This window comes from Silene latifolia, chromosome 5 (assembly GCF_048544455.1).
Source record: "Silene latifolia isolate original U9 population chromosome 5, ASM4854445v1, whole genome shotgun sequence".
Classification (NCBI taxonomy): Eukaryota; Viridiplantae; Streptophyta; class Magnoliopsida; order Caryophyllales; family Caryophyllaceae; genus Silene; species Silene latifolia.
In genome coordinates, this window is record NC_133530.1 from 16,520,139 (window position 1) to 16,544,200 (window position 24,062).

The window sequence follows — 24,062 nt, forward strand, 5'->3', positions numbered from 1 at the left end:
CTCAATACGAGTTAATTACATGAAATTCGGAAATCAGTTTAATGCAAACGATTTGATTATTTGGGGTTGTTAAATAACTCTTGGAAATGATTAAATGTATTTCGAGCTTTCATTGAATGTGGGGATCGTCATTGAGCACGTTAATGCATTCCCAAGGCTGATTCGAAGCATTCCAAATAATGGCTAGTTTAAATTGCTAGTCTTAATTAGTTTTATTTAGTCTTTTAATTAACTCATTAAGAGCAAGTCCAATGGTAAAACTTAGGGACTTGCTTGCAATTTCTTAAAATTGCAAGCTAGTTATTAGACCATTGAAGAAGGCCATGAAGATTAGCTTGGCTTAAGCTTGTTGCTTCATTATAACCTACTTGCTTATATGGCCCCACAACTATCAATCAACCAATAGAAAATTTGTTCCAATAATTTTTTTTATGTTTATGGAAAAATAATTTGACATGTGGGTCTCATCAAGCTAATATTAAAGCTAACTAAACCATTGAAATTGTTTACTAGCTTAAAATGATTGTAGCTTATGAATTTGCCAAGCTAGTTGATTGTTGCTTACCATTGTACTTGCTCTAATAGTAGTAATTGGCATGAATAAATAGTGAGTTTAGGACAGCAATTTAAGTCTAATTATGTTCTCAAAATCAAGACCAAGTAGCCACATAACACGCCACATCAGCACTTAACGGTGCAAATTGACGGAATTTAAGTTAAGGGTTACGGTGATACACAATAATGCACCACAGGGTTACCATTTCTCTTTTCTGATTTCCCAAAAATAGGTTACGCAGCTGATACTACTGATCGTGACTCCTGTCAATGCGCGAAACTGGTGGTGACTAGTCGGCAACATTGTGTGGCACTGGAGGTGGCAATTCCGGGTCAATTAAGACCAACTCGGGAGTCAAAGTTGATGGTGATATGTCGACAGCTACGGGCGGAGGTGGTGGCATAATCAAGGTCAATCAATACCACCTCAGGAGTCGAAGCTGCTGGTGCCTGGTCGTCGACTATGGGGAGAGGTGGTGGCATTTGAGATGGTAAATCAAGGTCAACCAAGACTAATTTTATTGTTAAAACAATTTTCAATTTATTGAATAGCTTTTTTCGTTTACAATTTTAAATATCAATTCAAATATTTTAGATCAATTTTTTAGATCAATTTTTCAAGTTCTGGTCGATTTTGACGATAACTGTATGTTTATGTTCAGTGATTTGATTTCAAAGACAAAATAGATACTATTAATAATTGTTTTTAGGGTATTATTTTTAAAAAAAAAGGCGTACATCACAAAACAAAACAAAACCATAACATTTTACAATATATCGCTGTCAAAAAAACAAAAAAAAAAACATTTTACAATATTCAACCAAAAAAGGAAAAAAAAAAAAAAAAAGAAAAAAAAAAAAATTCTATCAAGAGGTAATTCAGTAAACTATCACTTATCACTAATTACCAGTCATCCAAACTACTCCGTAATATACTTCGTACAAAACAGCAATGTAAAACTGCTAGTTATATAATACATGTAGCCCTGATTCTCGCATCAGAAAATATAGTCGGGCATGGCGAGTTCAAATCGAGCTACTTCAACCTTAAATGGATCCCCTTTCGGAGCAGCCAGCCTACACCCAACAATACATCAGAAAAGCTTAAGCACTTCATAGCCATGAAAAAGCTAATATGCTGGAATTTATCACGAAACACTGACGGAAATATAAGCACTTTTCTCAAAATTAACATCAAGTATCTTGAGGTGGCGTTTGGCCAACGAATGAAACAACGCAAATTTACAAATTCTTGACTCGTCCACTATAAGGTTATAACTAGGGTGTTAATGAGACGAGACAGCTCGCGAGCAACTCGAGCTCGGCTCGTGTGAGCTTGGCTCGGGCTCAGGCTCAGGCTCGGTCTCGGCTCGAGAGCTTAGCTACTCAAGCCGAGCTAACGTTGGCTCGGCTCGAAAAGCTCCTGAGCGGCTCGAACTTGTGTAATTAGACAAGATATTACTCGTATTTTATAAAAAAAAATTGTCATGATTATATATTTGTATCACATATAAAAAACGTCTCATTGATTTTTCAATATTTGTATGTAAAACTTTCGAGGCTTATTATTGAAAATATCGGGAAAAAAAAAACGAAAATTCAACCATTATATATAGGCTCGAGTTGGCTGGAGCTCGCGTTAAAGCTCGCAAACTTGATAACGAGCACACTTTTTTCAAGCTCGTGTAAGCTCGAGATCGGCTCAAGCTCGAGTTTTACTTTATGAGCACAAGCCGAGCAAGACCAAGCCCGGGCTCGGCTCGTTAACCCCTAGTTATAACTAAATCAAGATAAATGACAGGTGAGAGTAACCCAATTTTCATATAGGAGCAAAATTGAAGACAGCTGAATCGAGGGAAATTAAACCGAGTTGAACTAAGTTACTCTGACGCACCACTTTGGCTGCATGTTGTGTGTCAACACGACACTTCAACATCACATTTTAGGCCAAAAACGTGATTTATTTTAATAAACTACTCGTGTTTGGAGGTCCAATACACACCAAGTCACCAATGTCTGATATTGTTGCCAGGTCTGAGTAACATAGGGTCGAATACATCCTCGTAACATGCTGACAGGACTTTAACTAAGTAGTCTCTCAATTACCAAATTTTGTGTCAACTTACTTTTTCATATTCAAGAGAACGCAATGCAAATAATGCAGACAGATTATTCTGCTGCTACTCTTATTGAATTTTATTGGAGCGCGACTCTTCAAGTAAAGAAGATATGGTACGAATGTACAAGAACATACCTCCCGGGGACAAAAGTAAAAGAACCTTCGATGGATCCATGACTATTCTGCTGACCTGTGCAGCTCTGATAAACAAACTCTTTCTCGCCAGGACGAAGCAATGGGTACTGCAAATAGAAGATGTAAATATTTGTTAGCACTCATAAGTCATAAAGTAGCGTGGTAGCGCCTACAGATCATACGAAATGTCCTTTCTTTTCTAACAATGAAACTGGAACAGCTTTTACCAATCAATGTGATGGCTATGAAAGGGCAATAGAAAACATTTCTTCCTACCGTCGCACAATTATTCTTTTGTTACCTTCTCTCATAATATTTTATTCCATCCTGTGGGGTTTTTAAAAGAAACGGAAAAAACTATGATTATCGTTCTTACCCTCTAGTTACTCGTACAACACAACAAATTTGTAGCAGTAACACAATGTTGTGCGGAAGCGTGAATATCCCCGCTCTCATAATATTTACAACAAATTTGTAGCAGTAACACAATGTTGTGCGGAAGCGTGAATATCCCCGTGTTGGGCCTCTGCTGTATCTGTGTCCACCGTCCATAATAGTACGATATTGTCCGCTTTGGGCCAAGCCCTCACGGATTTACTCTTGGGCTCCTTCCCAAAAGGCCTCGTACTATTATATTTTGTAGACACTTATAAAGATGATCTTTCATCTTTATTCTACCGATGTGGGACAAAGGTTTGCACCCTAACACAATATATTATCCACCAGTAGCACTGCAGTAGTACATCAGTGACATTGATTGAACCATAAATAACTGGGATTCAACCACAAGAAGAATAGGAATATGAAAAGGGTGAGGATCACAATGCATCATTTACGAGGATTACTAGAACAACTGAACAAGTATATCGAAAATCATAATAAGGGAAAGATGATATTTGATTATATAAGTTATTCATATCAAACCAGAATTTTGCTCTGAAACTATCGTCCAAATAGTGTACTGAGGATTGTCTATTTTTTCCTAAACCACATTTTGCTACTTTTCAACAGAACTCTAAACTTAACGACCAAGTACAGGAAACTCCAGAAACATCGGCCAGCTTAGTGCTGGTCACATTAGCTCACTCTTTTCCAGCAAAAATGTGTGTATAGGCCCTAGCAGGCTTAGTTCATATGCGTGTCATGAGATGATAAGTATGTTAAAATTCACGTCCCATACTTTTCCGATGGTTCTGTCTCTCTTCCTTTTCTTTTCTTTTTTACATTTTTTCGCCTTCTGTCCGTGCAATTGTGTTGTGTACTGGTGTTGTGTTGGAAGGAGATTATAGTGGTTAGTATGGGGCTCGTGTGGTTCAAGGATAATACCGCCTAATTTATTAAGACCTTCAACTTTCTTGATGATTACCATAGAAGAACATAATTAAGGTACCACCACCTATCATACATTCTATGAAGACGACATACAAAAATGCAACTTCAAGAAAACTCAAATGCAACTAACATCCAAAATTTTAGGTCTAGTGAAAATGTACTCTCTTTTAAGTGGTAGCATATGTAAATTTTTTTTGTTGTAAAAAAAGCTGATCACTAGCTGTTGACCGCAGTTAGCTTAATATTCCGCATGAGATTAGAGTATACCACTTTAGTTGTAAAGAAGAGAAAGAGGGAAAGAAACATTATCAGAAGCTACCTTTCCTATGACAGCTTCTGCATTAACATCAGCCTTCACAACTTCATTTTCACGGATGATCCAGTGCCGTCTTTGCAACTGACAAGAGTCAATTGTCATTCCATGAACGTTGCAACCTTCGGGTAAAAGGGACATGCGGACCGAGTATGCATACAAGAACTCCGAGCTTCCGAACTCACTCTGCTCCGGAACAAGCAAAGCCGATGCACGTACCTGACATACACAAATACAAACTAATTGATAAATAAAGGTAGCAAGAGCAAAAAAAATCAGGGAAATAAACCTTAGTCCAGTGTTTCTTAAACTAGTAATAGCAAGGACTGAAATATTAAGACCAAAGAAGCCAAAATAATTGCTAGAAAACGTAAATTTTAAGCCTCCACCAATTCGACAATAGCCCTGCTTTCAATCACGAAAAATGATTGCAAGATACTTCCAAAATTTTGCTTTCAAATGGTTGCAATTTGCTTTAGTATAATCAAAATGGTTGCATTAACATAACAATCTCATTACCAGTAAGCTAACTTCAGATGCAAAATACAAGAATCGCATAAGCATTATGCGATAAACAGTCTGACTCAAAAACCAACTATTTATTCACCATAATCGTATATTCGTACGAACATATATAGAAGTGATAACATCATGTAATTATATCAGGCCCATGGACCTGAATCTTGAAAGTAAAAAATGTGATCAGTGTAGTAACAGCATTCTAACACGAATAGAGCCAAAATAACTACAAGACACATCGCACTTGCATTTATGGATTTGACTAACAAAAAGAGACAGATAATCGAACAACAAGATCACTATCAGCTGACTCACCTACAAGGACAATTGTATACTCTAATGAAGTAAAAAGATTTTAGGCAGTTGGAAACTGAATAAATAAGACGAGTAGTTTAATTCATGAGCACTAAGCTGTTCAGCATAGAAAAATAATTCGGGGAAGTATGTTACCTGCACACCATTTGTGACAGCTGTGGTGCATATAGGCGGTTTCTCAGGAAACTGGCAGATACTTTTCCAACCTTCTTCCCCACAAACTGTAATCATACCACTTTTTAAACGACGCCCATGTTCCTCCAACCATAACAACAACCCATCGGACTGCTCATTGCCACTGCACTTCAGCAATGCATTCGGAACACAAGGCATCATTTCACCGTCTTCCCTCAAGTTTGCAGTTCCAACGTATAGCTGATTGTTAGCACAGTTGAGGGAAAAAACTTTTTCATTTCTTATCAATGACGCAGCTACAGATATATACTTGGATGTACTTGCGAAACCTATGTCATGTGTCAAGTGCTTTGTCATGGAAATAACCTGCCTTAAGGGTAATACACGAACATTCACCACGTGATCATACAGAGTATAACCTCCAATGAGACCCAAAAAGTCATTTGAGAATTGTTGACCATCATGCAAACGATACAATAATCTTGTTGGAAGAGGCAACTTAATTTTCAAGCTTTTCTCAACCTCGTTTAACTCCTCTTCAGACGCACCTCTCCGCAAAGTGGACAGTACCTCGGGAAAACTGCTATCTAACCAACTCTTAAGAGTATCCCAACACTCTTTGACTCGTATTACTAGGGTCCAGGGATACATGCTGAAAGCTTCCCTCCAAAGTTGATAAGCCACCTGTTAGAACAGTAGCTGAGTCAATACCAGCAAGTGGGCCACCAACTACTCGTGATCTAAGACTTGAAGTAAATAACACAAAAAACGAATCACTATTTCCTAAATATTGATGCCTTTCAAGCATTCACTTGGAAGATAAGCGTCATAGAGTATATATATGCAAAAAAGGTTAGAATTCAACTTGAAGGTTTTCAACAACCTCAGCAATAGGGAGGTTACGGTGCAACCATCTTCAAATACAAGAAACTGCGAGTCAAAGTAGTATATAATGTGTTGACTGTTGACCTCGAAACTTGCAGGAAAAAAAACGCCAAGATTAATCATGCGACATCAATCAGACTAGTATTGCAAACTTAAGTTGTCTTAGATGAACTAGTAGAAGTGCTTAAAAAAATCTTCTATTCCGATACTCCTACTCAGCGAGATCAGCCATTTAAATCTATCTTACACCAACAGAATACATTACCCTTAAGGCAAAAGATCACTGAACTAGAGACTATTTCACAATTATCTTGTACAAATTTTCATTATTGCATTGTAACAAAATCCCACCAATAGCAATTAGCAACCCATAAACTTGAATTAAATCAAATAATTCGCACTCTCTCATCAATCACAACTATAATGCAAAAACCACCAAAGAATTGATCAAAAAATGAACAAATAATCATTAACTTCAGAATTCAGCTTCAATGAATGAGTAAGTCTCTCTAGAGACGGTATCTCAATAAGTTTATTTAGCTGAAATCACTTCAAAAAGTCATCTTTATCTATTAGGCATTCAAGAGATTAAAACCCAGCAATCAAAATCGTTAACACAATCGAAAAAAAAAAACTTCAATTAAACATTAGCTTTAAAAACTCATCATCTCCTATTCTCCTACTAAACCGAAACCCATACACAAAACCCACCTGCTAAAGCCTTGAATTTAGCTCAAATCAATTCAAAAAATCAAACTTTACCTAGCCATTCAAGAGGATAAAACAGCAACCAAAATCATTGACACTAAAAAAAAGCTTCAATTAAACATTAGCTAAAAAATCAACTCATCATCTCCTATTAAACTGAAACCTATACACAAAACCCACCTATTAAATCCTGAATTTAGCTCAAATCACTTCAAAACATCAAACTTCACCTATTTAACATTCAAGAGGATAAAAAACAGCAACCAAAATCATTCAATTGAACATTAGCTAAAAAACTCATCATCTCCTATCAAATTAAATAAGTTAGTCTCTTGTAAGGCGGTTTTACACAAATAATGCTCCAAACTAATCCAACCATAATAAAATCATAATCCACATCAATGGAAAAGTAGTTATCAAACCAACACGTTTCAAAATGCGCTTTTATAAGACCGTCTCACACAAGTAATTGCGTAAATTAAAATCAATACACCAAAAATCATATACCTTGAAAGAGGGAACGGGATTACCAAAAGGGTCAATTGGTGAAGAAAGATTAAGATGATTAGAACAATGAATTGACCAAAAAGAATCATCAGAACCCCAATCTTTGAATTTCTTATTAACGCAACATACTTTAGCAGTATCATTTGGGTCTAATTTTGATAAGATCATGTGTAAACCTAAATTCTCTAATCCTTCAATTCCCATCATTTCTCCCATTTTTGATATAATAATAATAATCTGAATTTTTTTGAAGATTTGATCGAGTTTTTTAGTGGTGTGTTTAGTTGAATAAGTCCCAGGTGTCCAGTGTGATAGTGCCTAGTGTGCTTTTTGTTTAGTTTATACTGTGCTCCTGGAAGCGTTACAAGACATTCAGGAGTCGTGCAACTGTTTTGCCGATATTTTGGATATCAAAATTGAAAATTAAGTTTGGTTTTAATATCTGATCTGATATTTTTATATTTTGATGATTGAATGTTGCTTTAACTTTCAGAGATGGGCGATTGTTATTGATTGAGAAATAGACTTGTATTCAATTTAATTGTTCAAATAGAGGAGAAGGTTGGATAGGAGATCAAAATGGATAGGGGATAGCGGACTTTCCTTGTCATCCAAAAAAAAATGCATGATAAATATTGATAAATGGAATTATTTTGGAGAATAGGAGTATATTTTCACCGTTTGATCTGTTATGCACTTGATACAAGTCTTGAGTCTTGACGTTGGAGAACTGTAATTCAGCCCTTCTTGAGAGGCAGATGTACACATTGTCCGAAGACGCTCAAACAAAAGTTTTTTTCAGTGATTAGATACATCTACACACAAATATACTAAACTCGGTATCGAACTGAGCATCAAAAAACTGTTTAAACCATACATATTGGAGAATCCTTAAACTTGTAGAAATCAATCTTCGGATTGATTTCTACAAGAAATATGTAATTATGTATAGCAGGGTGACAGTATTTGTACTGTGAGTCAAGTGCTGAGATAACCGTTAAGTCTACTCCGTGCATAATAAATCCCTCTTCGAACAAAACAGCACTGAGAAATTCGAATCTCTGATGATCCACCAAAATCATATAGAAACGAAGAAATTTGCAGTTATTCGGGAGGTGGCTGGGCTAGGTTGTAATCTGACTCGTCTTCATCGGAAAAGAAGGACGTAATAGATGGAGGAAGACTTCTTAATAACAAAGAGAGTGAACTCTTGGCAACAATGACGACTATCCAAATAAAATTATCAACTTCTTCCTCATATTGCTCGTATGTAAAGAATGATGTGAACGCAAATATCAGCACTGGATTCATGAATATCAAGGTCAGTAGAAAAGAGCCAGACTAATAAGGAAGAGAGGTGAAGGTGGTATGTTAGTTTACCTGCTCCAACAAGCATTACAACTGAATGAGAGACGATCATCTTGAGCATGTATAGGGGAATAGCTGCCTGCAATTTTAAACATATTAACTCTCAAGATATCCTACTAAGATTCAAAAAAATAATATATGGCGGGGTGAGGATTCAAAGTATGGACTTTGGAGTGCTAAATATAGATTGGAAATTTTGAGGCGGGGAGTAGACCTGCCAAAACTGACCCAAACCAGAAAAATTCAGCTCGAACAAACAACTCGACCACAAATGACCTATTTACGTGTGTGTGTGCGCGCGCGTGTGTGTGTGTGCGCGCGTGTGCGTGTGGTGGTGGTGTGAGGGGTGGTGGTGTGAGGGGTGGGTGGGTCACTCCGCCATCATAATTCATAACAAGATAAACATTTTCAGAGGCTGCATGTCATGACCATCAATATACGAAGTAGTACATCCAACAAGTAAAGACTCGATGTAGCATTTTTCGGAAAGTAATACAGAACATTTGTTGCAGGAGGGTAAACTGGTAAGGAACTCATAGTACTGATATCTATAACCTACTTGCAGTGTTTAATGCATACAAGATAAAAGAAACACTAGGCTGCGTCAGAAATATAGTACTCCCTCCATTTCCGTCAAATAGCTCCATTTGACTTTTATGTGAGAATGAAAAAATCAAATGGGCTAATTAACGAAGTTGGAGAGAATAACATGCTGACGTAAGCATTACAAGAGATCTCATGTGTACCTTTAAGAATAAACTCCAATCCTCTCCTTGTGCTAGTGCCTGAGCAACTTGAACCCCTTCACTCCAGATAGATGCCACATTATCAAGCATATTCCTCACAGTTCCCTCTGAAATCTCAAAGCAGGGCAAAGGGAATTTCTGGAAGCTGAAGCCAGATAAAGTTGCGAAGATGTTTAGCCAATGTATTAACATGGTTATAGAAACAAGCCTTAAACTACATAAAAGTTTGCTAGCAAATTGCGAGATCAAGTGTGCATAGGAGCACTTAGCTAATAAGGAAATGCCAAGAGTTAAATGAGGTTGAAGCAAAACAGATGAGGAAGTTACGAAAAAAGAATGAAAGAAAAATCTGCATATGCAAAGAGCTTTCGAGAAAAAAAAAAATAATCCAAGTAAAGAACATTCTGAAGACCAAATAGAATAATAATCTTTCACCAAGAAACTGAAGAAAGTAACATGCCTAATAATTGTAATTTCGCTTACATGTTAACTGGAAGAATGTTATTTACAATAAGAAACAATGTGGCCAGTAGCAGAAGTCCGGCAGTCGATGAGATGAATGTCCGTCCACTTAAGAAAAACCAGTAGAAAAATCCACAAGTGACAAGGAAATATGAAAAAGATTCCATCTCATCTCTCCAGAGCAGTACATCAGCAACTGCAGCATAATGACATCAATTTCAGAGAAGCGAAAACTGACAAGCTGACAGTGGGGACCGATTGAATACAAATTAAAAGAGTGCGAATGAAAACTCCGGCAGTGCGCCAAGGAGGCATTCCACAGACAAAAGAAGGGCTAAAACTCTTAGAAGCAAAACATGCAATACAATCCAACAATAAAATATAAATCATGCAAGATTCAGAACAGAAAAAGCCAAGAAGAGAATTAGTCTGGTTGGACATTGCTACCAAGATTCACAACAGAGTACACTTCAAGCACTATCCTATTTATGAATATTAGGTAACATTGTGCAGTAGCTATAGTGAATAGAAACTACATAACCATGTGAAGCAAGAACAATCCTGAACATCCCACAATCACATAGATAACGGTTCTGCCAAAATTAAACATTAGAATTAACATGGCCATATCTGAACTAGGTAGCTTTACAGCCAGAGATGTTAGAGCCAATTTACATAAATGCACATGATTAAATTGCCAACAAAGGGAGCTACAATAAGATAACAATTTCTGAATTAAGATCTAGACACTTCAAGTCTTCAAGACGATTTAGTATAGAGGCAAAGATACAGTTCCTCCATTGTGACTACCACCGGTTCATGGAATCAAGTGATACAACTTGACAATTCAATTTACAGATTCTGGTGTTTACTGTCTAGCACTTCCAATTTCAGATATTAGTGGTGCAAGAACCCATTTACCAATAAGGTGAAACATAATCTTAGGGTAGAGGACGTGACCATTAAAAACGCAAATAAGTTCAATTGGACATTTGAGATGAATTGAAAACAGAAGTACTAGAGTAGAGAAGTGAAACCTTTCCCATATCCCAAAATTTCTTCTGCTTTTGAGAAGTCATTGACTTGAGATTCTCGAGATGTTATGGAGCCTTTTGCTAAATGAGAAAAAGACTTGACTGTCAAAGCAATACCTTCCTGTAGGAATAAGAGCAAAAGGCTGTAAATATCACCCATAATTGAACAAGGAAAATTTGCAATCCCACCTTCTCAACAGGAGTTATTTTTTGACAGCCGAAGTGAATTTAATCAAACCTCAACTAAAATTTCCCTAGTACCTAGTATAAAAAAATTAATCACGACTCACGAGAGTACATTCAAATCGTCAAACATGCATAGGAGACCTCTACAATGTAAGAACACTTACTTCCATAGGGACAACAGGCGAGTAATTGATGTGTTTTCTGGCTGCTGAACAATTAACAAATCTAGTGAACACTGACGATTCAATGACAAATTGAGCTGGCATTAATATTCCACAAAGTTCAGTTTCGGATCCCAACTTGTAACGTGCCCACCTCACCAATGGAAGCATGAAGCTGACGAGCTTGGAAGGAATTCTAATACTTGGCCTACATTGAGAGACAGGTCAAAAACTTTAACACTCAGAGTTGGAAGACGCAAGAATAAGAAATAGAAAAATGTAAGGAGTAAAATGATAACAATTGAAAAATAGAGTTGCGACAGCAAGGCATGAGCAAACAAACACAAACAATAAACATCAGTTTAGGTGAAAAGGGACGCATGCATATTACTGGTTTAAAGACCCCACACATGCATGAGCAAACAAAGGTAGCAAGAAGCATAAACAACCTTTTTAAAGTGAAAGAGGACGCGTGTCCCAGTCATTTGGCGGATAAAAACTCAACTGCTATAACAAACAATACAAACTCAAAACAGAAACCCAGCTAGCTTCTTCAAGAGAATGCACTTCGAATAAAACAATCGTTTCAAAACTAAAATCATATGGATGATAAACAGATGCTAAAGCAGATCACTGAAAAGTAGCTATAGCAGAACCTCAACTGAAGTTTTCAAATATGTTCAGCTCAAGGTGTATTTACTATTTATATGTAAACGGCAAATGAAATACTACCTACTGTTTTCATCTGACAACTTACAGTAAACAAACAAGCAATCCTTTCATCGCCTTCTGATCTAATGAACTGATGCAGCTAATACAGGAATTAAAGAGAGAAGATTCATTTAATTTTCTCAGGCAACTACTCCGGTCCCTAAAAATCTAAGTTGTTCAGCTAAGGCAAGATTATTAACGAGTGTTTGATACCATCCTTCAGTAAAGCACAAGGTAGGCTGGATGGTCAAGGAGGACAGGATAGTGAGGACATTTGGAGAATTTTTTCAAACTTATAGCTCAGATTTAGAATGATAATATAGTATCTAAATTATATATGCGACACGCCAGCACCTTTCAAAAAAAAAAAAAAATATTTTAGTGATGCTTGGATATTTTGACAATCGAAACAGTACTAAATGACAAGCTGCATGACAGTTTAATCTCTTCGTTCCTTTTGAACATGAACGAAACCTCCATCCATGCCTAACATATCTAATAAAATAGAATATTTATGTAAATATTCTATTCTATTAATATCTAATACAGTTTTTAAAGCTTAACTAGAGAAGAGGTTGAAAGATGCAAAGCTCAATAAAACTCTTGTTTAACGCACCTTTGATATCCCAAGCCTTCATATAATCGTTGGACTAACTCCCAGTAGTTCCATGGCTCACGATTTGTAATAAAAAATGCCTACAAGAGAGCATTAGTCTTTTGTAAAGTGCAATGACCAAATAAAAATAATATTAAATGAAGCCCAAAAAAAGAGAATGAGCAAGTACATTCAAGATTAAATTACCTTTCCAGCCACAGCATCAGTTTGAGAAACTATTGCTTCTGCAGCACAAATATGAGCATGGGCGACATTCTCAACATAGGTGAAGTCAGACAGATTATTGCCGTCCCCTAAAATGAACTGAAAGTGGAGGTGTGCATCAAACAGAGAATTTAAAGATAGCAATAAGAAAAGAGAACCAAAGATTTAAAAAATAAAAAAATATAAGAATGGGGATAAATGGGGATACAAACTTAACATTAGAAGATTGGAAATAACATCATAACCAAACATATACGCAGAATTGAAAAAGTGGACGAAAAACAAACTTCAAAGAAATAAAGGAAAGCAAAACAGAACATAGACTAGTGTAAGAAGGGTGAAGTTGCTACAGTAATATAAAAGGAATCAACATTCATTCAGTCTTTAGTCTCCTCTAGACACGGCTACCGACGGCAATAGCATCCCCATGGGAAATTCCAGCCCTTAAGTATAAAAAACCATCTTGTTTACCCTTATAGTTGACTGACAACACAAATCATGTAAGGATTTTCCAAAAGAAAAGCCTGAGGTTTAGAAATATAGAGCTATTTTGAACGCGCAATGTTAAGGTCCATCAAGAGCTTGTCACTGAAACAAGGAGAATTGTCAAAAATTTCTCATCCTAGCCCAGAAGTAACAGGATAAGTGATAGAGTGTTTCCTGTGAATCTTCCCATACACTGGAATAACACACAGTGCATCAGTGCTTTGCTCCATGGGTTCCCAAAACATTAACAGCACACTCGTTAACTCTCTATCAATATTTGTACACAGTAAAACTCACCATTACGAAAATAATGCAATAATATGACCATTGCAAAAATGTATATACTGAGATGCAATTAGAAGCTGCTACTATGTACTGTTACAATGATCCTACTTGAAACTATCAATCCACCATTATCCCTACCACCAGCTCACAAAGAAAACCCCTATCTCAAAAAGAAATCAAAAAATGTGCGATGAGCGAAAAGGATGGAAAAAAGATTGGACATAAATAATTACCAGACCTTTGCCCAAACAGAATTTGCTTGACTCAGCATAAATTTCACAAGATGTGTATCTGATGGTCCAAAGACATTGCTTGGTCGAATTACACACGTCAGTAGTCCATCGTAATCATTAGCAAACAAGACCAGCGATTCTGCTTGAGCTTTCAGCTCTGTTAACTTGTCTACAAACTGCATTAGAGAAGGAAGTTATTGTCTACCCAAACACGTAAATAGGAAGTGAAGCAAGTATCTTAAGCCTTCCAACAAAGTTACAAATACATACTTGCCAAGGGTAAGGCATAGATTCATTGACATTTACTAGATGATGAGAACCATCAAAGACAATATCAGCTGAACTGTTGTACACTAATCTTCTAACTTTACAATCCCGGCACGCATTCACAACATTTTTCGCACCTGATTAACAACATGGAATTTAAAGCAGTGAATAATCGTGAATAACATTAACAAAGACGGTTCTACACTCTGAGGCAGAAAGATAACCTTGAACGATGGACTTATAGCTTTCATATAAATCAAACGTGGACGCGTCTGTGGTTTCCACAAAGAACACTACAGAAGAACCATCAACGGCTGCAAAATGCACCAGCAAACAAAGTTTATGCAATTGAGGGTAAGTGTGCTGAGAACATGTGGTTATCAACTAAGATATTCTCCAAAGATAAAAGGTTAAAAGGTACTTTAACCGAGTTTAAACTTAGTCAAACAAAAGAAAACACGCTTAAAACAAATGACGCCAAAGATTCAAAACATATATGTATTCAAAAATCAAGCTTCTATTGTAGGTATATTATAACTGAACCAAAATTCCAGAAGCAACAAAAATTCAGTGACATCCACCTATGACCTGAGATTCAAAAAACTAAAGAACAAATCTATAACCGACAAAAGATACAGAAATTGAAGCTTCTACAAGTCTACAACAAGCGAAACTTGTACAAAATTCCTGAGGTCCTACAACAAAATCCTTAAAGATAAGCAACCGGACAATGTACTTCAGTAATTTGAGACTTAAATCAATGAACTAACAAAGAAGACTAAGATCAGATTACATAAGCAATACTACAAGCATCTACAACACATCAAGCTTGAGAGAATTGTCATACGTAAAATGTACATGAATGAGCTGGATAATGGACATTGCACACCAGCGATTTGAGACTTAAATTAATGAACGAACAAATTTAAGCTTGAAAGCTTCTACAACACACCATACTCAACTGATTGTACATGAATGAGCTGATAAATTTTAAATTAAGCTTCTGCAAAGCAATAAATCGTTCAACTATCAAAATCGCACTAAAAAAGCCAAGAAATTAACGTAAAATAGTAATGCATCAAGATCATCGAATTCTACAAAACTTCATACCAAACTTCAAGCTTCTAGGACACATCAAAATTCACAGAAATCCAGAACTCATACCAAAAAAACATTAAACGAACTAGAGCGCTTGGCCGCTTGTACATGAATGAGCTCAAAAAACTAACGAACACATTACGAAAACAAAATTAAGATTCCGAATCACATAACAAGCCGTTCTTCTATCAAAATCATACAAAATTAGCCAAAAATGGACGTAAAACAGTAATGCATCAAGATTATTGAATTCTGAAAAACTTAATACGGAGTAGATTGAATGATCAACTGATGAAAACACTAGGAAAAGCAAAATTAAGCTTCCGTTGCACACAACAAACCGTTCAACTATCGGAATCACACTAAAAATAACAAAACATTGACGTAAATTAGTAATGTATTATGCATCAAGATTACAGAATTCTGAAAAACTTAATAAATCGAATGATCGAATAGTTATACCTCGCCGAAGCTGAGAGTAATCACGAAGATCAACGGAAAGATACGAAGCACGGTGATGAGAGAGGTGAGGATCAATACTCGAAGACGAATCGGCGACTCGAACGATCCAATTACCGAGTTGTAACAACCTTAACACCAGACATTTTCCGATAAATCCGTTTCCTCCGATCACTACACACGTCTCCGCCGTCTTCTCCGCCTTCACATCTGTCGTTGTTTCCACCGTCGTCTCCATTGTCGTATCCGCCGTAGTCTCCATTGTCGTCTCCGCCGTGGGGGTGGTGGTGGAAGTAGGATTCTCGGCGGCGGCGAGGTCGTCCATGGCGATGAGAAAGAAAGAAAATGGCGGGGAAAATAGGGATTGAAGTTAGTGAGAGGAGAGAGAGTGAGGTGGTTGGGATTAGGACACCGGTACCATCATTGTCATGTTCTTACGCAATGTTTTTTACTTTTGATTTTACTACAACTACTAGTACGAGTAATCGGGTGTTTGATTTGTTGAACCACACACACTATTCACGGCTAATTTGTCATTTTGTCATGAAAAAATCTTGCGTATTTGAAATTACCGTCCTGCTTATATTTAAAGGCAATACACCAATTATCAAATGTTCTGAATTTAGTGAGTTAAAACGAATCTGATGGAGTATAAAAGAAGAACAAGTATTAGCGAATCTGATTCAAGTGTTTTGGAATTTATTGAGTTAAAATCAATTTGAGGTTAATTGATAATAACAAGGGACTAATAACAACCTTGTCTGGATCTAAATTACCCAAAACGTGAATTGTGAGTTTCTTGACCAGATGCTGACTTAATTAATTAATCCGCGCTTGACAAGATAACACTATGGTCTGATCCAAACTCAACCTAAGATTTTATCTTATAATCACTTCATTCAACAATCACCAAACACGAACCTAAGTCAACCTAGTTCTCTTACAGCCCGACTTGCTTTAACTTTGCTCATTAAAAAAAGTCCATATTTAAGAGTAAGTCCTTGTAAAACCATTTTATCATAAAATATTGTACTGTATAACATTTGTAAAATGTTAATGTCTCTTTCTATGTGTGTGTTGGGGCAAAGTCCTACATTGATGACCAAAAAGTTATAGGACTTGTTTATAAGTAACTGAGTGCTACTCCTCCTCCAATTATACTTGCTTATGGGTTTGCCTCTTGCATCTGCAAATGCAATAGGTGACAAATTTTTTTAATAGATTTAGGCCTCGTTTGGTTCATACGGGAATCAAATGCATGTGTTAATTTGAAATGCACGGGAGTTTAATTCCAACATCAAAATTCACATGAATTACAAGAATCTGTTTGATTGTCATGTTGGAGTTATATTTTCCTAGGAGTTTCCAATGACCATGAGGGGGGTAGGTAGTCAAATTCTCAATTCCCCCATCATGCAGGAGTTGGAAACTCCTTGGAGTTTGAAACTCCCCCATTTTACAAAAAATGGGGTAACCAAACAACCTCCAAAAACCACAATTCATGGGATTTTAGAATTCCCATGAATTTGGTGGGCAACCAAACGAGGCCTTAATTAAGTAAAATAACACTTAATCTTACGATGACAATTGTATAAAATCGTATTACACATGAATTTTTGTTTGCCCATTCCTAACCGTGACATTATCAACCGTAAACCGTTTCAAATCCGACCTTATTTTTCGCACCGCACCCGTCCCAGTCGAAAAAAGTAGGACCTAGCCTCACCTAGGAATGAGCAAAAGACGTGGGAACAAAAGTGCGAACAATTAAATTGCTCTTTTCCTTCCTGTAAAAATTAACCGCGTTTCTCTTTCATCTCCACCCACTTTTTTCTTACAAATCTTTCATTCCTTCCTCTTTTTAATCACTTTTTGGGAGCAAATGATCTCAAAGCTCCCTTCTGCCATGGCTTCCCTTCCTTGTTCTGGGGTTTACTTCTTCCCTTCCCCCTTTTTTCTATTAATTCCTTACTGTACTGTTGTTATTATACTGTTAAAATGTTGTGTTTTTACCCTTTTTTATGTAATCAATGCTGGGTATAGTTTATTTTGTTTGTGATTGGACTAGTTTTTCTGGGTTGTGTTCCGTTTTGATCATTTGTTTACCTTTGATTGAAATACCGGTTGCAAAGAATAAAAAAAGTAAACAAATGATTGAAAGGAGTATGACTTTTAGTTAGATTTGGGTTTTAGTGGATTTTTTTTTAATGTTGGTTTGATTATTTTAAATCATTGGATTTTTTTGGAAAATGTTGATTTTTTTTTGTAATTACTTATGAGTGGTAGTCAATTTTACACAAGTGTATTGTAAAATGGATCCTTTTAGTAACTAGTATTCCCTTTGCTCCAATCATTTGTTTACCTCCGATTAAAATGCCTGAGAATAAAAAAAGTTTAACAAATGATTGGGACGGAGGGAGTAATTTTTAACATTTATGGGTTATGTTTTATGTTGGTGGGATCCGTTTTACACTATATTACTTTAAAACTGCCTTACAAAAGATGTTAATTTTGATGATGTAACATGAAATGGGACTTGGATTTGTCTTTAATTTTGTATTTAGGTGATTCCTAGGTTGATGAATATTATGATGATAGTACTACTTTTTGAAATTTAGCTAAAATTGTAAGATACATTTCTGGTTGTGTGATCTCACTGTTTTTTTGTAGTACTAGTAGCAGATCTAGAAAATGACAATGACTATATTTAACTGTATTGTTCTAGGGTTAAAAGTCTAGGTCATTCTGATTCAAGAAAAAAAATTCACAATGTGAAATATGATGTGATGCATTGTGGAACATTTTCTTATGTTCCTGTTTATAGACCTATAGTTCTAAATTTGTGCACCGACATGTATGGTTCCGCACTTTCGCTTTCGCCATTTCTGTCTATTAAGTTGATATAAGCTTTGAATCTTTGATCTCAATGAGATTTTTTATTTGCTTTCTCAACATGTATACCATATTAGAAACGGAGTATAAACTTTCATGAAATCAGTCGATGAGCAGCCATTTTGTCTGGAGTTTTTCCAGCTCTATGAAATTTATCGTGTTGCTCTTAGATAGCATTTGACTTCTTAGCTGGTGTACTTTTGCGGTAATGTGTTTATCAAATGTGTGTTACTCATACTCTTCATAAGTGTATAATTTTCCATATAGTAGGCGTACCTGGAACTCAGATAAGCACCAGTGCCTGATACTTCAAAAAGAGTTTTGAGTAACATAGGTTAAACCTTGACATAATAGTTGATAGCTATTAGCTTGTATAATCATTTTCAGGCAATGTAGTTGTTTTGATAATTGAAGTTATCGATGAAGCTTAACTAACATGGCTATTCTCAATGGATGATCTGTAGGTGAGAGATGGGGTTAGTCTATGGCCTGGAGTGAGGCAACTTTGCATGAGGAAAGGTCTATTATATGGATTCATGCGTTACTTGTCTATGCCATTTAAGACGTTGCATGGAGCTGGTCAATCCTTTAGGGTCACACGACTTTTGTGCAATGTTTCTTGTATATCTAGTGCACTGCAGATTGAAACGGTGAGAGTTTCTTTGCAATGTTGGTTTTATGTGTATAGTGTAAACAGGCGGATTCGCTCGGGTACCCTATGAATTGCGAATCGTTGTGAGCGAATTCTATCTTGCCGCTTACTAAAAATACGTATAACACACATTCTATAAGAGTGAATCGCGAATTACTAAGGGCGTATTCATAGCAAATCCAGTAACTATGAGCGTAAAACACGTTACTTTTATCCTTTCAGAAAAGTCGACAGGTTTAAGAAGGGTGATCATACTTTCCAGTGGCTTGTTTGGTGCTCACAGTAATCAGGATGGGGTTATGCTTTGGTAACTTTGAGTGCATTGCCTCGGGGTTATTTGAATTAAGAATTGTTGAATTGTATTGTTGCTAGAAATGAGTGCATAAGCATTGTTACAAGCTAACTCAAGGATGGTGGGCTTTTTAAGGGGTATTAATTTATCTTTGAGTTGTGAAGTATGAGTTGAGAAGCTACTGTTCTCGTAACTTAAGGCAAGAGCAAGACGGATACGGTATGTTGTAGGATTTGATGGCTGAAAGGACAATGCTACCAGGATTTTTTTTTTTTTTTTTTTTTTCTGTGATTGTGATTAAAGATACCAGCAACCATTCAGTGGAGCAACGAGATTTGTCTCAGTTGATTCAACATGTTGGAAATTCTGGATTAATGTTCTTTGTATTTATTCATCAGGTGCCATGTCTTAGGGACAACTATGCTTACCTCATACACGATGAGAACACTGGTACTGTTGGGGTTGTTGATCCATCTGAAGCCTTGCCCATTATTGATGTGCTGAACAAGAAAAACATAAACTTGAATTACATTCTGAATACTCATCATCACTATGATCATACTGGTGGAAACCTTGAGCTGAAAGAAAGGTACGGTGCAAAGGTATGATATATGGTGCTTTTTTCTTCTTATCAATGATGTATCAGCTTCTATTTCTGAAGTCTTTTGTCCCCTCGAGTTCATATAAATGCTTCTCCTTGAGAAGTGTTTTTTTTTTGGTTCTTTAGTATGGTGGAATAAAGCAAAATGTCTCATTAAACTAACTGCGCTTCCTTTTATTGTTGAGTACCAGTCATTCGATGCAATTGTTGCAATTTTCATTATGGGTCATATGGAAATAGTCTCTCCGTGACTCCGTGTAGTTAACACAAGGACAATGTTGCATTCATTCGGCCCCGTACTCCCTTTTGGCGAGCCCTTGAGTCATCGGGGTAATGCTGTTGTCATTCTTTTTTTAGAAGGTCTTGATTCACTTTTAAAAAGGTATCTAATCTTTCAACAGTTTTGGGGTCGATGAATTTTGGGCTTTAGGTGTTAGGTTGAAGTGTTCTCTATTGTCTAGTGAAAAGTGTATTGAGCTCAATTCTTATATGAAGCATGCATATTTATGTTGTAATTGTAGGTAATTGGCTCAGCAAAAGATAGAGAGAGAATTCCTGGGATTGATATCTCTTTAAAAGATGGTGACAAGTGGTACTTTGCAGGCCATGAAGTTGATGTATTCGAGACACCTGGTCATACTACAGGTAAATTCGTAGCTACAAGCTACACCTGATCTTTTTTTCTCTCCCCTATTGTAAGGCCTTAGGTTTCTATATTACTGAATATTTCGAAATTCTGTATATTGCCCGTGCTCTGGTGAATGAACGAACATTTTCCTTTTGGTGATTTATTTTCTCTTATAGTTGCAGACTTGCAGTAACATGACCTTGTTTGTGAAGGTTTTTGATTCACAAAGAAAATGCATATTTCTAGGTTCTAAAGATCAGCATCCCTACTATTAATATCTGTAAATCTGTAATGCCTATTTTGTATTAGTGTCCTGAATGCATTTCGCTATTCTGCTCTGCTAGTGTTCGCAAATCATGCAAGGATGTGGCATCTTGAACATACTGCACACACTATTTCTAAGAATCATTTACTCGTAGGAATATCTGTCTGAGAGGGCATGATCTGATTTTTGGCTCTTCCAGTGGTTCACAAATTCTCGTATGATAGGATCTCTTGATATAAGAGTGATTCCATATGTTAATAATAACCACATTATCAATGACAGTGACCTTTTTGCTTATACATGATGATTATTTCATAATTACAACTTGTGTTACCCCGACTCTCCGACACGGGTGTCGTGTCTGACACGTGTCAAGAGTCGGATACAGCTATTTTGTGCGAATTTTTCAATTTTTTGGTCGAAAATGAAGTGTTGAAGTGTCGCGTCGGTGTCGGACACTCGACACGGAAGCTAAGTATAGTGTCGGAGTAACATAGATATAACTGACCATTTTAGTTTCAACGGTGACATGATCTCACAAGAAGTTATTATAAGGCCAACCTAACTTCTGTACTAAGCCGCACAAGGGCGTATTTATAAGTTTATAACTGATTGTTTGGAGGATTATTGATCTCTTACAGTCTCACTGCAGCATGATGGTCTTCTTTTGTTGGCTATTGTTCAAGCTATTCCTGCTCAAATACGTATCTTGCTTTTTCTCTGCAGGACACATTAGCTTTTATTTTCCTGAATCTGGATCCATTTTCACTGGTGACACGCTTTTCAGTCTATCTTGCGGAAAGCTTTTTGAAGGAACAGCTGGAGAGGTTAGTCTGCTGTCATTCTGAAAGTCAACCGTTTTTCTGAGAGGTGGTGGTGGGACTTTTTATTTATTTATTTTCACAAAAAGGAAAAAAAAACTATCAAGGATATTGTTTGGGGTAGCTGGTGCTTCTTTCGAAGTTAGTATGTCTTATTCTCATAGCTTGGCCAAGCATTCGTGGATTGTCGTACCTGAAGGCTTGCGTCTAAACACTTGAGACTTAACCAACCCCGATCAAGTGGTCCAGACTGAATATCTTCAGATTAGTTGCTATGATTATAATACTCCGTAACATAATTTGTCTGAGCTGCAGATGCAAGCTTCTCTGGAAAAGATCATGACACTACCAGATGACACGAGTGTTTACTGTGGCCATGAATATACCTTGGTAAGTTACATTACTCATTACTGTTATCGTAGATTCGCTGATTATTACAGTATTCCTAACTCGTAAGTATGATGATTGTCATCTTTCAGAGTAATTCGAAGTTTGCATTGTCTATCGAGCCGACCAATGAAGCCCTCAAGTCATATGCATACCGTGTAGCACAGCTTCGTAATAAAGGTTTGCCAACGGTAATATTCTAGACTTCTTAAGTAGCTCAATGCATTTTCCTTTATTTATCTTATGATTAAGCATCTTTCTTCAATTGAACTCCCTAACTATATTTAGCTTTTATTGTTAATTAATCACCTTACATGCAAATGCAATCTAACATTTCATCAATTTTCTTCTTTATTGTTCTCAAGAGGGGGAACTGGGGAAGCAGTTAGTCTCCCTTAAGACCCGTCTTAACATTAAAACGGGTCGAGCATATAAGACAAATCTTTTGCTTTTCTCCATGCATTTTACTTTTGTCTTTATTCTTACTACTTGACCCGACTTAAGCTTAAGACGGATACATCGTACCCGTCTTAAACAAGAATTTATGCTAGGGAAGTGTTGGGAGGAATTTGAGATTCACTAGGCTTCATTGTATCCGTAACATCCGGATAAGCATTAGGAAGAGGTGAATTAGTTTCACGCAGAACATCATGGTATTAAATCTTAGTCTAAGATACTAGCCTTGGAATCGTTTGTCGCCTTGTCGGGGCCCATTCATGGTCGTTGTGCCATAATTGCAGCCGATACCGCCTCAAAATACAGTAGTGGACCTAGCGATAACCTTATAAACTCTGAGAACTTGGCTGAGTAGCCTATTGAGCGCGCCAAAAACTATGATCAAGCCTCAAGGTAACCTAAAAAAAACCCCGATAAGTCAGTTGTGATGCGGTTATGTGGCCTAGATTTAACATCATACGTATTCCTGAACGCCATCCAATTTTTTTTTTTTCTTTGACAATCGGGTTAACAAGTTCTACAGTTTAATAGCAATTATTTCGCTCATTGTTGGGCATGTTATCAATTAGTTGCACTTGTTTTTGGCAGATACCAACGTCACTGAAGTTAGAGAAGGCATGCAACCCATTTCTTCGAGTCTCAAGTAGAGAGATCAGAGAATTATTAGACATACCAACCGAGGCAGATGATGCTGAAGCCTTACGTATCATCCGCCAAGCAAAGGATAACTTCTAGCTTGTCACTGTGTAGATTGATAGATAAAATACAGTGTGTACTTTTGGCAAGATTTGTCCGAAACTCTAGGATTTTGTTACTTCAGTTTGCAACAGTCCTTACAAACTGCAATAGGCACAAATGTATACTAGTTCTTTTTTACCTGTTGCCTGTGGTTGCTCTTTCGAAACAAGTGTAATAGTGAGCCTTATAATCCTTCTTGAATTTGTGGTCGGAGAGGTTTGACGTATGCAACCTTTCTCGTTGTAAAAACGTGATATTTTAGTGAAATCATTTGCTTTATTTTAGCGTACAAAAATCGAAGAATAGCTAATCATATACCAAAAAAGTTATGAAGTGTAATTTCTTCTTCGTGCATGCAAAAATCGAATCATAGCTTTATAAATTGTCAGTTGCTTGTACATGTTTTAAGTTTATACTCGGTAATTTGTTTACGTCTGATTAATTTTGCCTTAAGTCATTTTATTGACATGATTTTAAGCTAATCTCACTTT

At 36.6% G+C, this 24,062-nt stretch overlaps 3 protein-coding genes across 3 annotated transcripts; 1 reads left to right on the plus strand and 2 right to left on the minus strand.

Moving 5' to 3' along the window:
- Positions 1-1,255: 1,255 nt before the first annotated feature.
- Positions 1,256-7,838, minus strand: LOC141656867 (F-box protein SKIP16). Its single transcript, XM_074463959.1, has 5 exons — positions 7,524-7,838; positions 5,424-6,107; positions 4,461-4,673; positions 2,810-2,916; positions 1,256-1,632 (listed from the first exon to the last, which is right to left on the minus strand). Exons 1-5 carry the CDS (start codon positions 7,737-7,739, stop codon positions 1,554-1,556), a joined length of 1,299 nt encoding a protein of 432 aa, XP_074320060.1. The 5' UTR covers positions 7,740-7,838; the 3' UTR covers positions 1,256-1,553.
- A 336-nt stretch (positions 7,839-8,174) lies between these two features.
- LOC141656866 (3beta-hydroxysteroid-dehydrogenase/decarboxylase) lies at positions 8,175-16,314 on the minus strand. Its single transcript, XM_074463958.1, has 12 exons — positions 15,843-16,314; positions 14,507-14,596; positions 14,286-14,419; positions 14,021-14,191; positions 12,994-13,110; positions 12,808-12,887; positions 11,484-11,688; positions 11,137-11,254; positions 10,121-10,295; positions 9,638-9,782; positions 8,904-8,970; positions 8,175-8,824 (listed from the first exon to the last, which is right to left on the minus strand). The coding sequence occupies exons 1-12, from the start codon at positions 16,162-16,164 to the stop codon at positions 8,628-8,630; spliced, it is 1,821 nt and encodes a 606-aa protein (XP_074320059.1). The 5' UTR covers positions 16,165-16,314; the 3' UTR covers positions 8,175-8,627.
- A 1,261-nt stretch (positions 16,315-17,575) lies between these two features.
- LOC141656869 (putative hydroxyacylglutathione hydrolase 2, chloroplastic) lies at positions 17,576-23,866 on the plus strand. The gene is made up of 8 exons (XM_074463961.1): positions 17,576-17,769; positions 19,196-19,381; positions 20,074-20,277; positions 20,798-20,921; positions 21,896-21,996; positions 22,306-22,380; positions 22,470-22,568; positions 23,422-23,866. Exons 1-8 carry the CDS (start codon positions 17,722-17,724, stop codon positions 23,566-23,568), a joined length of 984 nt encoding a protein of 327 aa, XP_074320062.1. The 5' UTR covers positions 17,576-17,721; the 3' UTR covers positions 23,569-23,866.
- The last annotated feature ends 196 nt before the right edge of the window (positions 23,867-24,062 follow it).

Excerpts from the sequence above, each read along its gene's own strand:
- LOC141656867 (XM_074463959.1), bottom strand. The coding sequence starts at position 7,739 with ATGGGAGAAATGATGGGAATTGAAGGATTAGAGAATTTAGGTTTACAC. Across the intron at positions 6,108-7,523 it reads ATCCCGTTCCCTCTTTCAAG|GTGGCTTATCAACTTTGGAG; the intron begins GTATATGATTTT and ends CTGTTCTAACAG. Across the intron at positions 2,917-4,460 it reads CAGAAGCTGTCATAGGAAAG|TACCCATTGCTTCGTCCTGG; the intron begins GTAGCTTCTGAT and ends TTCTATTTGCAG.
- LOC141656866 (XM_074463958.1), bottom strand. The coding sequence starts at position 16,164 with ATGGACGACCTCGCCGCCGCCGAGAATCCTACTTCCACCACCACCCCC. Across the intron at positions 12,888-12,993 it reads CTGATGCTGTGGCTGGAAAG|GCATTTTTTATTACAAATCG; the intron begins GTAATTTAATCT and ends GCTCTCTTGTAG. Across the intron at positions 11,255-11,483 it reads CGCCTGTTGTCCCTATGGAA|GAAGGTATTGCTTTGACAGT; the intron begins GTAAGTGTTCTT and ends TTATTCCTACAG.
- LOC141656869 (XM_074463961.1), top strand. The coding sequence starts at position 17,722 with ATGATCTCAAAGCTCCCTTCTGCCATGGCTTCCCTTCCTTGTTCTGGG. Across the intron at positions 20,278-20,797 it reads AAGAAAGGTACGGTGCAAAG|GTAATTGGCTCAGCAAAAGA; the intron begins GTATGATATATG and ends TTGTAATTGTAG. Across the intron at positions 21,997-22,305 it reads TTGAAGGAACAGCTGGAGAG|ATGCAAGCTTCTCTGGAAAA; the intron begins GTTAGTCTGCTG and ends TCTGAGCTGCAG.